The 12,639-nt window shown below is 37.4% G+C and overlaps 1 protein-coding gene across 4 annotated transcripts in view; it reads right to left on the bottom strand.

The window, feature by feature from the left end:
* The window catches only part of nphp4 (nephronophthisis 4), a 313,994-nt gene that overhangs the window by 167,416 nt on the left and 133,939 nt on the right, over nt 1–12,639 (bottom strand). For all 4 annotated transcript variants that reach the window (XM_022670986.2, XM_022670983.2, XM_022670984.2 and 1 more), the window contains exon 9: nt 11,475–11,601. In XM_022670986.2, coding sequence (XP_022526707.2) covers nt 11,475–11,601 — 127 coding nt within the window. The remainder of the gene's footprint in view (nt 1–11,474; nt 11,602–12,639) is intronic.

Raw genomic sequence — 12,639 nt, 5'->3', positions numbered from 1 at the left:
CCGCAGCGTGTGCACGCGCCGCCAATCATTTCTTCAGTTAGAGGGATACAAGGGGGAAGAAGAGGGTAAAAAAAAAAAACATACCCCTAGACTGTGCCCTAAAGAGCACAGTGTAGGAACATCAAAAAAAACATCAAATGGTTGGGTGCCATTGACCGCTAAATGCAAGTGATTAGCTTTACTCACCCAAATAAACAGTTTTCTGGAGAAATATAGTGCGAAAAATACAGTGTACAATGCAGAGAGCCACCAAAAAACAGCAAGTTTAAGTTCATTTTTAATCTCTACTGGACTCTTTACTAATTAAACATGAACTCATTTATTATAATTAAGGCATATTGCAGTGTTTTCTCTAACGTTAGGATTTTTATTTTTTAAACAGGAAGACCCACACTCTTCTTTCTCTTCTTCCGGCCCCCAGCAGAACTGGCTATTAGAGCACTGTATAGAGTGCTGGCAGGGAGTGAGGGAGAGAGCCAACAAGAAGAGCCACCGACAAACTGCAAGTTTAAGTTCATTTTTACTCTCTACTCTAGTCTACTTTCTACTAATTAATAGGAATATAACTTTCAGTATCACTTTTCATGCCCTGTATAAGTTTACACGCTTAACTACCTCTTCATAACTTGCCTGCTTTTCTGAATATGAAATATATGAGCTGTACAGGACTAGGATAGCCATGTTAGCTAAGCTACAAAAACTTAGCTTTAGCAATTGTTTCTTGCTTTTATTAAGCAAAAGACTGACTGCCTCTCCACTCTTCCTCCAGACTCTGCTCCCTTGATTTCCTTTAAATGAAATGTAAAATTTACTGATGATCAGTGATGGTTTGATGGAGAGACATGTCTGTCATCTGCTGGTGTGTGATGTGATGTGGATTTCATTTTCCAGCAGGTCTTGGCACACTGCCAAACAGCCAAAAGTAACAATTGGTCTTATATAGCATTCAAATGTTTGGGTTTTAATTGGCTGTGAGCCATAATTATCAACAATAAACAAACTCTGTGTGTTTAATACATCTATATAATATATATGAGTTCCACATTTTGAACTGAAATACTGAAATGAAGAAACTTTCTTAATGATATTCTATATTTTTTGAGATGCACTAATATATAGAAGCGTATTGGAAAGGTAATACAGTAATTCTGAATTATGCAATCATGCACTATATTAAGTAAAAGCTCCACATCAATAGCATTATGTTACATAAGGTCAATTATCTGCGGATGTGTGTTAATGACTGTAATGTTATAAAAGAGGTAAAACAGGTGATGCGTTGTGATTGGCTGTGATTCTGCTGGTGTTTTATCAGTAGCGTGTGGTTGAGGAGTGGCTGGGTTTATCCTGAGGCCGGTGTTTATATACTCGGCTGTGTTTTTCTCCTCTTTATCTGAAAGCCGCTTGCTTTAGAGCAGTCTGTAACATGCTCAGAAAGGTGTGGCGCCACAATCTGGTGATTTGCTAATTAGTCACTAGCTTTGCGATACTGCATTCGGCAAATCTCTCAAAACATATTAGAGGAATAATTGCATGGTGGTGAAACACAGTAAACAGTGGCTTAGGCATCACTGAGAGAGAGAGAGAGAGAGAGAGAGAGAGAGAGAGAGAGAGAGAGAAAAAGAGAGAGAGAGAGAAGCTCTTCTACTGAGCTCCACAGCTCCACCCAGTGGTCCAATGATGCTGCAGCCAGTTCCCATAAGTGTTTCTAGGCCTAATATTAAGTAATTATGAGGAGAACACTAGATAAACTCCAGGGGGAGGGGTTTGGTTCTCAGGGGCACAATCATCCATATGAAAAAAATCATATATCACACAATAATGCTGATCATAAACGTATTATACATCATTTCCATATAGCAATATTGTTTCCATTAGGATATTATTATTATTATTATTATTATTGATCTCCTTATACGCAAAGGAAAAAGGAACAATATGGTAAAAGCAATGATGTCATACCAAGGGATTCACAATAAATTTGTTAATGTAGCAACTCAGAGGAAATGTATTTCAGTAATTTAGTTTAAAATGTGAAACTCATATATTATATAGATGTATTAAACACAGAGTGATCTATTTTAAGCGTTTATTTCTTTTATTGTTGATGATTATGAAGCTTACAGACAAAGAAAACCCAAAAAATCAGTGTTTCAGAAAAGTATAATATTATATAATAAGATCAATTGGTACTTTTGAAGCAGTGTGGGCAGTGTGCCAAATCCTGCTGGAAAATGAAATCCGCATCTCCAAACCATCACTGATTGGTGGAAACTTCACACTAGACCTCGAGCAGTTTGGACTGTGTGTCTCTCCACTCTTCCTCCAGACTCTGCTCCCTTAATTTACTTTAAATGAAATGTAAAATTTACTGATGATCAGTGATGGTTTGGAGAGACATGTCTGTCATCTGCTGGTGTTGATCCACTGTGATTTATTATCAAGTCTAAAGTAACGTAACTTTTCAATAATATTCTAATAATCTATGTGGAGTAATGAAGCAGTAACTTCAAATTCTTAAGAGAGTTTAAAGCACCTATCTTTCAAAAGTACCCATATTTGATGCAACATATCGATAACGTATCGCAAAACAGTTGGAGCGTTTATCCCTCGGTTTGGTTTGTTTTCACACAGGCACAAACCTAAACACATCAAAATGCTCCTCATCGTCTCCTCTGATTGGTCAGAGCTGTCTGACACGGGAGCAAGAAAATAAATACAATAAGAAGGTTCTGTGTTCCAGACCAGCAGCTTTAACACAGAACACTGAACATTTGCCAATGCCTTATATATGTACAAATTCACTGTTATTTTTGTTGTAATTTTCCTTAGTAAAAAGATATTTGCTTTTTTGTTGTACTGTCTATTATTTATATGAGAGGAAATTATAGTATATACAAAAAAAATATATATTTATTTTTCCAACTAACCTGGCTTACCTAATATTTAAAAGGTATATTCATTATACATTCATTTAGGTGTGTATTACCAGTTTTATAATAATAACAACAACAATAATAACAGTAATGGCGGTAAAACAGGCTTTCTTGTTTTATCTCCAAAAAAAAAGGAACAATATGATAAAAGGGATATACAATAAACCAGTAAATCAGCATCTCAGTAATCAGTAATTCAGTTAAAAAAATTTGAAACTCATATATTATATAGATTAAACACAGAGTGATCTATTTTAAGCGTTTATTTCTTTTATTGTTGATTATTGATTATGAAGCTTAGAGCCAAAGAAAACGAAAAAAAAAAAAAAAAATCAGTGTCTCAAAAAATTAGAATATTATATAATATGATCAATTGGTACTTTTGGCAGTGTGGGCAGTGTGCCAAGTCCTGCTAGAAAATGAAATCCGCATCTCCAAATCACTGATTCATCAATGATTACCCGTAATACAACAATAATAACAGTAATGGTGATAAAACAAGCTTTCTTGCTGTTGTTAGTAACTAATAAAGTAACTTTTTGTTACTAAACTGCAGTGTAAAACTGGACCAAACTAAGCAGACTAAAAACAGAACAGAATACAATGTAACACACACATCAAGCTTGGTTTGGACTCTTAAGAAAAGAAAGCTATAAAGTTTCAGGTGTGAAAATCCTTAGAAACCCTTAGAAAGGGAAAGGTGTGGGTAGTAGAAGCTATAGGAAAGTGAATAAACTATAAATTATCATCAGTACAGCTCGTCAAGGTAAGGGAGGAACAAAGTCTACGAACAACAGAAGCTCTAGATCACGTTTATCAAGCAGATCTTCCACTAAAAACCTGCAGAAATTAGCTTTTTTTATCATTCCTCTAAGAAAGAACACATCCGAACTGCCGATAAACTCCACAGTGATGATTCCTGAGCTCTGCAGAGAGCGTTCCTGATACAGAGGTGTTTAATTAGCAGCCCAGGCTAACAGCCAGACCCGTGTTCACAAGCACAAGCTCAGAGTTCAGCCAATAAACCACCAGATCCATCCATCTCAGTCAGAGCGCGGTCGGAGCTGGGGCTCGCCGGGCCACGCCCACAGCATCCAGCGCTTTGATATTCCACTTCACTGAGTACGAGCTACTCAACGGGAGATTAATTACAGTACAGGCTCCGGCTAAAAGTACATCACACTCCATTTAACAACTTCTTTGATTCCGCTACCGGCACGGCGGCGGCGGCGTGTTCTAGAAAGCTCTGTGAGGAGAGATAAGGTACATTATCACTGTTATCAGAGATATTAACCCCTTTCAGCAGGGTACTTTAACAGTCTGTGCACTGCTGTGTGATGAGGAACAACTAGAGCTCAAATAGCACTGCTTAGCGTAGCGTAGCTGCTTTTATATACTGTGAATATAACAGTAATCTAAATCTAATATATAGAATCAGAAACAGAACCACTTTTATCTTTTATTCACCAGTATTATAAGTATTATTATTATAAGTGCCATGAAAAAGCATTTTCCCCTTACAGATTTCTTTTGTTTTCGCTTTTTTAATCATTTAATAATTTTTAAGATTATAAAACAAACATCATTCTTGTAGCCCAGTTTAGCGTTGTTTAGAGCTGTGGACTGTTGTTTGTATTGTTCCTGTTTTAATCCTTTTGCAGATCTGTTCTTAATAAACATTTTTCTTATACATAACATATGTCTATGGTCTATGCTTCTTCAGTGTTGCAATGTTATTTCACATCATTCTGAACAGATTTTGATTTTGAATTAAACAGCCTGAAAATGATTTTCAAAAGTTTTAAGTGTTAAGTTAATGCTCTACTTACTAAAAGAATGTGGGGTTTAAATCGGGCTCGGGCTCATAATGATAATTTATGGGGCGGGTGGGGTTGAGCTCAATAAACTTCAACATACAGTTGACACTATAATTTTACTTCCTAACAAAGACGAAGACGAGCACATCCTCCCAGTATGACGATATTCACCATCACACACACCCGAGTCATCTCAACTACAGCTCGTCTTCCAACAGCTCTCAGCCAATCAGACAGCTGGAGAATAAGCGAGCGTAAGGAGGAGGCAGGCGTGCGAGAGCCGCAGGATTTCAGCAGACTGAGCCGCTATCCCGGCTATATTAGTCAGCCCGGTGACGTCCATGACACCAGCCTCCAACACGTGCTAAAAATACAGCGCCCACGCAATTAGTCTCTCTCGCCCACTCCTCCCTCTCTCTCACCTCATAAAACATTTACACACAAGCCTTACTCTTCCTCTTCTTCCTCTTTTCTATTATTATTATTATTATTATCATTTTAAAGCTCCAACTGAGAGCACAGCAGAGAGAGCAGCTAAAGAAAGGGTTACAGCACTGCTGCATATATATATATATATATATATATATATATATATATATATATATATATATATATATATATATATATATATATATATATATATAAACACTTAACATATGTTTCACACTATAAAGTGCATTTAAAATACTTTAATTTTCCCAAAAAATCAGGTATTAAGGAGCAGTAAAGCCACTCTGCTGAAGTACAGAGTTAGACTGCAGCAGTATTAGCATTAGCCACTAACCACGGCGCTGAGAGCTAGCTCTTCGGCCATTCAGAGGTGAGTATTATCGGCCTGTAGGCTGCTCCTAACCCCGGCTAGCACTGCTGGAGCAGCATTAGCATTAGCGGCTAGCCACAGTGCTTCGGCTGTTCAGAGGTGAGTATATCACACTGTAGTGTGTGTTTTTACCTAACCGGTAGAACACTCAGGGTTCCTCAGTGTAGCGCTATTGGGTGGTGTTAGCAGCTAACCGCTAGTGGGCCGGTGCAGGTCTTGAAAATGGTCTGTGATGTAGGAGTTGTTGTTTTTTTTTTAAATACTATTTTTATTTTCTATAAAGCTATGGCGTGAAAATCCCAATATAGCGAAGTAACAAATAAAAAAAAATATGTTATTATTATATTAGATTAGAGGAAAGTCTTTCAGACATCATTCTTGTAGCCTAATTTACTGATGTTTAGGTCTGTGGATCATTTTTTGCATTGCTTGTGTTTTAATCTTTCAGAGATCTGTTCTTAATAAACATTTTTTCTAAAATAATAGGTCTCTGCTTCTTCAGTGTTTTTAAAAAGCTGTTTTACTTACTAAAATATTGTGGGGGTTTAAATCAGGCTCGGGCTCTTAATAACAATTTATGGAGCGCGTCATTTTTTTTTTTTTTTTTTTAAACAATATCACCTTGCCCTACACAGAGCATGTTATTTACTATAAATCTTTTAGATTGTTTTCTACATGTGCAGTAATCAGATTTTGAAGCGCATGTAAACACACTCAGTATGGAGAGGAAATACTGCCGAGGCTCCGCCCCCTCCCGAGTCTCTGCTGGAGCTAATTGCTATATGGAGCATGTGCTGAGCCATTAGCGTCTCGCTGAACGCGAGATTGTTTTCTCCTTTTAATTGGCGACTCCTCGAACCCGAGCGGGAGGAAAATGAAAGCACAGACGTGCTAACACCCTCCGCTCTGCCAGGGGACGAGAGCCCACCCGTCACTCCACTGAGGGGCCGAGCGTTTATTAAACAATCGGAGTCATGTAGCTTCAGAAAACAGGAGCCCAGGAGACGTGCTGCGTCTCACACTGAGGGAATGTGTGTTTTATTGTGTGCTGCTACAGTATGGAGAGCAGTGATGCACTCCTGTGATTGGTTTAGCCTTCAGAACAAAGAGATTTTACTGAACGGGGAAAATCTGATATTGGTTACAGAGCACCAGTAAGCTGAAAATTCACTACAGGAAACTCAGATTTTTGGTTTTTTAATTGAGCAGGCATGAAAACAGTAATCCCACTCAGACCGAGACCTGCTAGAGGAAGTGATCTTGGTTTGGTCCTAATTGAACTCTGGAACAGTTCTCTTGTGGTGAGAACATGATCCTGTCTCGATCTGACCCATCTATTAAATATACTCCTTTTAATTGAGCTAATAAGGCACAGTTTAATCTGATTTATTCAAGGATTCAAGGAGATTTTATTGTCATTCGCATCACATGTGGTACATGAGGTGGAACGAAATTGTGATCTCACGATCCAGTTTACACCCAAGAGCTGTTATTAAAATAGATATATAGATAAAATAAATACAATAAAAAAATAGAATATACAATAGATAAGATAAATACCCCCCAAAAAAATAAATAAATAGAGAGAGTAGACAGGTTGCAGCAACATGAAGTGCAGAGTGCAAGTGTGCTATAGCAGCATGATATTAGCCAGATAATGCTAATTACCACAGCTATAAACAAACGCTGTCTCTGCTGCTCCATGCTGTTTACACACACATTACATGCAGTGTGCACCGTTTAAAATTTTTAGCATTCTGTGTTAAAGCAGATTCACACTGCACAGACTCTGGAACACAGAATCTTCTCAGTATATTTATTGGTGCACATTTTTGTGCGTTTAGGTTTATGCCTGTGTGAAAACAAACCAAACAGTCTAACGTTCCAAATAACAAACTCATCAACTTATCCGGATCATAGAAACAAGTTCTGGAAGGGTTTGCACTTGTGCTTGTATCACACGCAACCTGAACAGTTTTCCTATAGGCTGTTTATAAGTTTGGTTGCTACGGTATCTAGGCTAGAGGAACCAACAGGGTCTAAGCTAGAACCTCCTTTCAATTAAATAATAATGTAGCAATCGCTCTAATAAATTACATTCACACATAACAATTCACTACATTACAACCATCAATTTATTAATGTGTTATTTGTCATTTGCAATTAAGTGTGCATTATTTTTAAAAGCCAGATCAACCAGGTAGCAACACCACAGCAACACGCTTTGGGTTTGTGTGGTTTTATCATAAACGGAAGGTCCTGAGCCCTGCAGATCTTCTGCTGATTTCACCACGGATCTGCTACCTTCAGCCCCCACCTCCCCAAATCTCTCCTCCTCTACCTCTACCTCTTTATTCCTCTCTCTCTCTCTCTGTCCTTTTCTCTTTCTCTTTCCCACCTCATGTGTTTACTTACTGAAGCTGTCTGGCCAAGGAAGGCTCTTTAATTTCCTCTGGGAGAGACTCACCGATACTCCAGAGAGAGAGAGAGAGAGAGAGAGAGAAAAGAAAGAGAATAAAGAAAGAGTTGACATCTCTCAGATCTTCCTCCTCAGGTGTAGAGGAGTGTACTGTAAGGCTGGAGTCAATATAAATATATATATATATATATATATATATATATATATATATACAGTCAAAAAGTTGCCTTAAATCCAGTGTTTCATCATCATTTTAAATTGCTTTGCATTGTAGATATTTTCAATAGACATATGCAATTAAACAAACGGAGTCAGGTAGAATTGGAATTCAGGCATTCAGTTAACAGCTGTGCTGAACTCATCAAGAGTTAATTACTTGAATTTCTTGTCTCTTAATAAAGTGATTGAGAGCATCAGTTAAAGTAAAGTAGTGAAGAGGTAGAGTTACAGGTATACAGTGAATAGTGAATATTTGAGTAATGTTCGAATCCAGATTATGAGAAGTAACAACTACTCAACTAAATAAAAAAAAAAAAACATGTCCAATGTCAAATCCAATAAACATCAAGAACTTCGTAAGTATCCTTAAGTGCAGTCACTGCAAAAAACATCAAAAATGTTATAATGATGGAACTGGCACTCATCAGGACCATCAGAATTTTACACCCTATTATGGTAGGGTCCTATCTTACACCCCGTATCATTGTATTTTCACTCCTTCCTCCTGTCTAAACAGCAGCAAATCTTCTGAGTATATCTACACTGATGGGCGTGGTGTTCTGGAAATGAGGTGTGTTCAGGTACATTTCTGGAGTTTTGCTTGTTTATCTTGGCAACAGAAAACACAGGAGCTCCACTGACTGAATACAACCTAGACAGACGCCAACAGTCAGACGTCCATCGCTATCTTGGCAACACAGCATAAACCCAACTTTTACATCAACAATAAACAGAATAGTAAATAAAATAACATTGCTGTTCCCGTAAATGAGCTGCTGGAGCTCCTTCACAGCGTCAACCAGCAGCTCAGTTTCCTCTGCTGAGAAGAGTTTGTTGGACTCGTCCAGGTAGCTGCACCATTACAATAGCAATCCTCTGGGTTCTCAAAGTCAGAGCACACCTGGCTCTCTTAAAGGGAATGATGAGCGAGAAACACTCTGATTGGTTTATTTTACGTTACACGCAAAATTAAACACACCCATGATTACTGAAAGAATTAGTACATGCCTTTTTGCACATTTTGAGACGTGCAAGGTGTACTTTTCCCATTGTTACGATAGCGAAGACACACTGAGATGCTCTAAATCAAGCTGTGTACTGTTCACAGGCTAAAATAGGGCTTTAACCTCTTCACTCATTTCTTCTATTCACACAACGAAGCTAACATTTAAAATAAGAATAAATGGTCGTCCTTTTTTCCTTTATATTGTCTGCAGTGCTTCAGGCGCTGAAATGATCATTACTGCCCCCTCTTCCCCTGAACATCACCTCGTCCAGCACTCTCTCTCTCTCTTTGGGTTAAAGAGTCTATAAAGCACCATCACAGCCGACACAGCGAGACATGCTAACAGCTAATTCTCCAGAGCGCTGACCCTTATTAACCACAGTCCACCCCTCACACTGTATAACCCCTCACTGTGATCCACTACTTCACTCCCTGCTATTAAATACCACCGCATTAACTATATACTGTCCATATCAGTGTAATATACTGTAAATAACAGCTGATTTAATGGTTAATTTTGTTTTAACTCTTAATAAAAGTACTTTTGAGTACTGGTGTAGATTCATTCATGTTCATTATGTTATATAAGGTGGAATTTAAGGTGGAAAGGAACGTGAGAGATAAATCTACTGAGAATGAGACTCCTGTTTAACTACTCTAGCAGCCTGTAGTAACACTGAATCAGAGAATTAATAGATAGAACCTGTTCCTAACGTTAGTTTGACTAAAACCACGGCTTGTTCTGGAACTGCTGGTCAAGCTGCCATATTTAAGGTGGAATTTAAGGTGGAACATTGAAACATTAGTGTAAATTAATGCGCACTAAATTACAGGGCTGAAATAACTATTTTAATCGAATAAACAGATTAAAAATCAATTATTAAAATAGTTGGCAACTAATTTAGTAATGGATTAGTTGGATCTACGTTATTAAACACACAAGTACAGTTGTTTTCTATTGCCGTGCATCAGGAAACGTACAGGTTTATTATTTTTATTTTTAATGCACTTTTTGTCCATATGCCACCATTGTTGAGTTGTTTTTGGTCGTATTTATTTTTAAGTTAATTTTATTTTTTTAAAAAGTTAACTTTTTTAATTTTGGCTTTTATCAGATTTTTTTTTGTTTTCCTTTCTCATATAGTTTATTTTATTTTTTATTTTACTTCTATATTTTTTTTACTTTACTCTTATACTATTGTTTTTAGTTACTGCTAATATAATTATTGATTAATCATGTGGGGCAGGAGGCCAATCAAAGCCGTGGCAGTAAAGCTACATTAAGCTGGATGCATGCTGGAGCAACGGGTGAAGGCGACTCATGGTAAGTTTGTAGTAAATTAGCATTAATTCTATTTTTTCCTCTCATTCAGTGTTCCTTGAGACAGCTAGAGTAATTAAACAAGAAGAATAATAAGAGTCTCATTCTTAGTAAATTTATTTCTCACTCACGTTTAGCCAACAAGTTAAATTCCACCTTAAATATGGTAGCTCGACCACCAGTACCAAAACAAGCCATAGTATCAATCAAACTAACAGTAGCAACAGGTTCTATAAATTAATTATCTTATTCATTGTTACAAGAGGCTGCTAGAGTAGTTAAACAAGATGAGTCTCATACATAGTAAATTTATCTCTCGCTCACCTTCATTAACGTTTTTCTTTCCACCTTAAATTCCACCTTAAATGTGTCTGTTTGACCAGCAGTTCCAAATAAAACCATAGTTTTAGTCAAACTAACGTTAGCAACAGGTTCTATCTATTATTTATTTCATTCAGTGTTACTAGAGGCTGTTAGAGTAGTTAAACAAGGCTTTTTTTTTTTTTTTTTTTTGCATGTCATTTTTAGTAGATTCATATCTCACTCATGTATAGAGTTTTCCGTTCCACCTTAAATGCTCTTTTGTGACTCTGATGTTGGAAATGTTTGAATATCACAGTATATTTACATATATTGGGAAACTTTTAACCTTTGAAATTTGACATTATCACAAACTTGACATTGTTTAATTCTTTTAAGGGATTAATTAATAATATTAATTCCACTTAATATTTCTCACACTGAGCTTAAAGAGGTAAAGCTTAAGCTTTAGTTCACCCTGTTGCGGTAAAATATCACTGTAATTAAAATTTTATATTTTAGGAAATCTAAATGTATGTTTAAAACAGAAAACAAACAGTCAGCATGAACAATTCAACACGTCTGCAGCTGTAGCTCAAACATGTTTCCATCAAATGTCAATTTTTATCGTCTCACCTTTCCGTCTCCGGTGAGGGGGACGGAGAAGACGTACTCCAGCTGGAAGACCACGCTGAAGGCCGGGTGCCTCATCATCCTCAGCTCCACACTGCCACGCAGTGACAGGCCAGGGCCAGAGGAGGCGCTGTGGAGGAAACAGAGCAGTAGAAAATTAGTATACTCGTGATCAATGGCCAGAAAGAGCGAGGTGGTTGCTAAGGTGTTGCTATAGTAAAAGTGTTAGTTGGCAAGATGTTTCTTTTACAGTTGTTATGTATAACTGTTGGTTATATAAGGTGTTGCTAGAGGGTTGTTACTATATTGGTGGTGTTTTGGTACAGCTGTTGGTAGCTAAGGTGTTGTTAGTAGGTTTTTTAAATGTTGCTATTGTATAGCTGTTGGTTGCTAAGGCATAGCTATGGGGTTGATTAAGTGGTACTATGTTACAGGTGCTGAAATACACCTAGTTGTTTTATGCTATGGTGTTGCTGAGGGGTAAGGGGTTGTTATGGCACAGCTGTTGGTAGCTAAGGTGTTGTTAGAAATTTTGTAAAATTTTGCTATGGTATAGGTGTTTGAGGCTGAAATGTTTTTTTTTTTATGTTATGGTTGCTATGGTATAGCTGTTGGATGTTGCTGGGGTTATTAAAGTGCTACTATGGTGCAGGTGTTGGTGGCTAGGCGGTTGCTTAGGTGTTGCTAGGTGGATAGTATGCTAATGTGTTGAAATACATTAGCTGTTGTTTGCTACGGTGTTGCTAAGCCGTTGATAGAATGTTGCTTTTGATTTAAGTTATTAGAAAGGGTTGCAATGCATTGGATTTATGCTAATACTGTTGGTTGTTAAGATGTTGCTAAGGGGTTGTTATGGTTGCTATGGTACAGCTGTTGGTTGCTACTGTATTGCTAAGATGTTAAAAGAATGTTGCTGTGTTTTTGCTATGTTATTAGTGCTTTGTTATTGCTATGGTATAGCTGTTGGTTGTTGAGGCATTGCTGTGGGTTGTTAAAGTTCTGCTATAGTACAAGCGCTGAATAATAACAGTTGTTGGTTGCTATGGTGTTGCTAGGTGGAGTGCTAAGATGTTGCTATGGTTTGGTAAGGAGTTGTTAGGAGGTTTGCTGGACACTATGCAAAGGTTTTAATAGGTGTTGGTTGCTACACTGTTGCTAAGCCGTTAGG

The sequence above is a fragment of the Astyanax mexicanus genome, chromosome 12 (genome assembly GCF_023375975.1).
Source record: "Astyanax mexicanus isolate ESR-SI-001 chromosome 12, AstMex3_surface, whole genome shotgun sequence".
In the NCBI taxonomy this organism is placed as follows: Eukaryota; Metazoa; Chordata; class Actinopteri; order Characiformes; family Acestrorhamphidae; genus Astyanax; species Astyanax mexicanus.
This window is presented reverse-complemented; position numbering and strand designations above follow the sequence as displayed.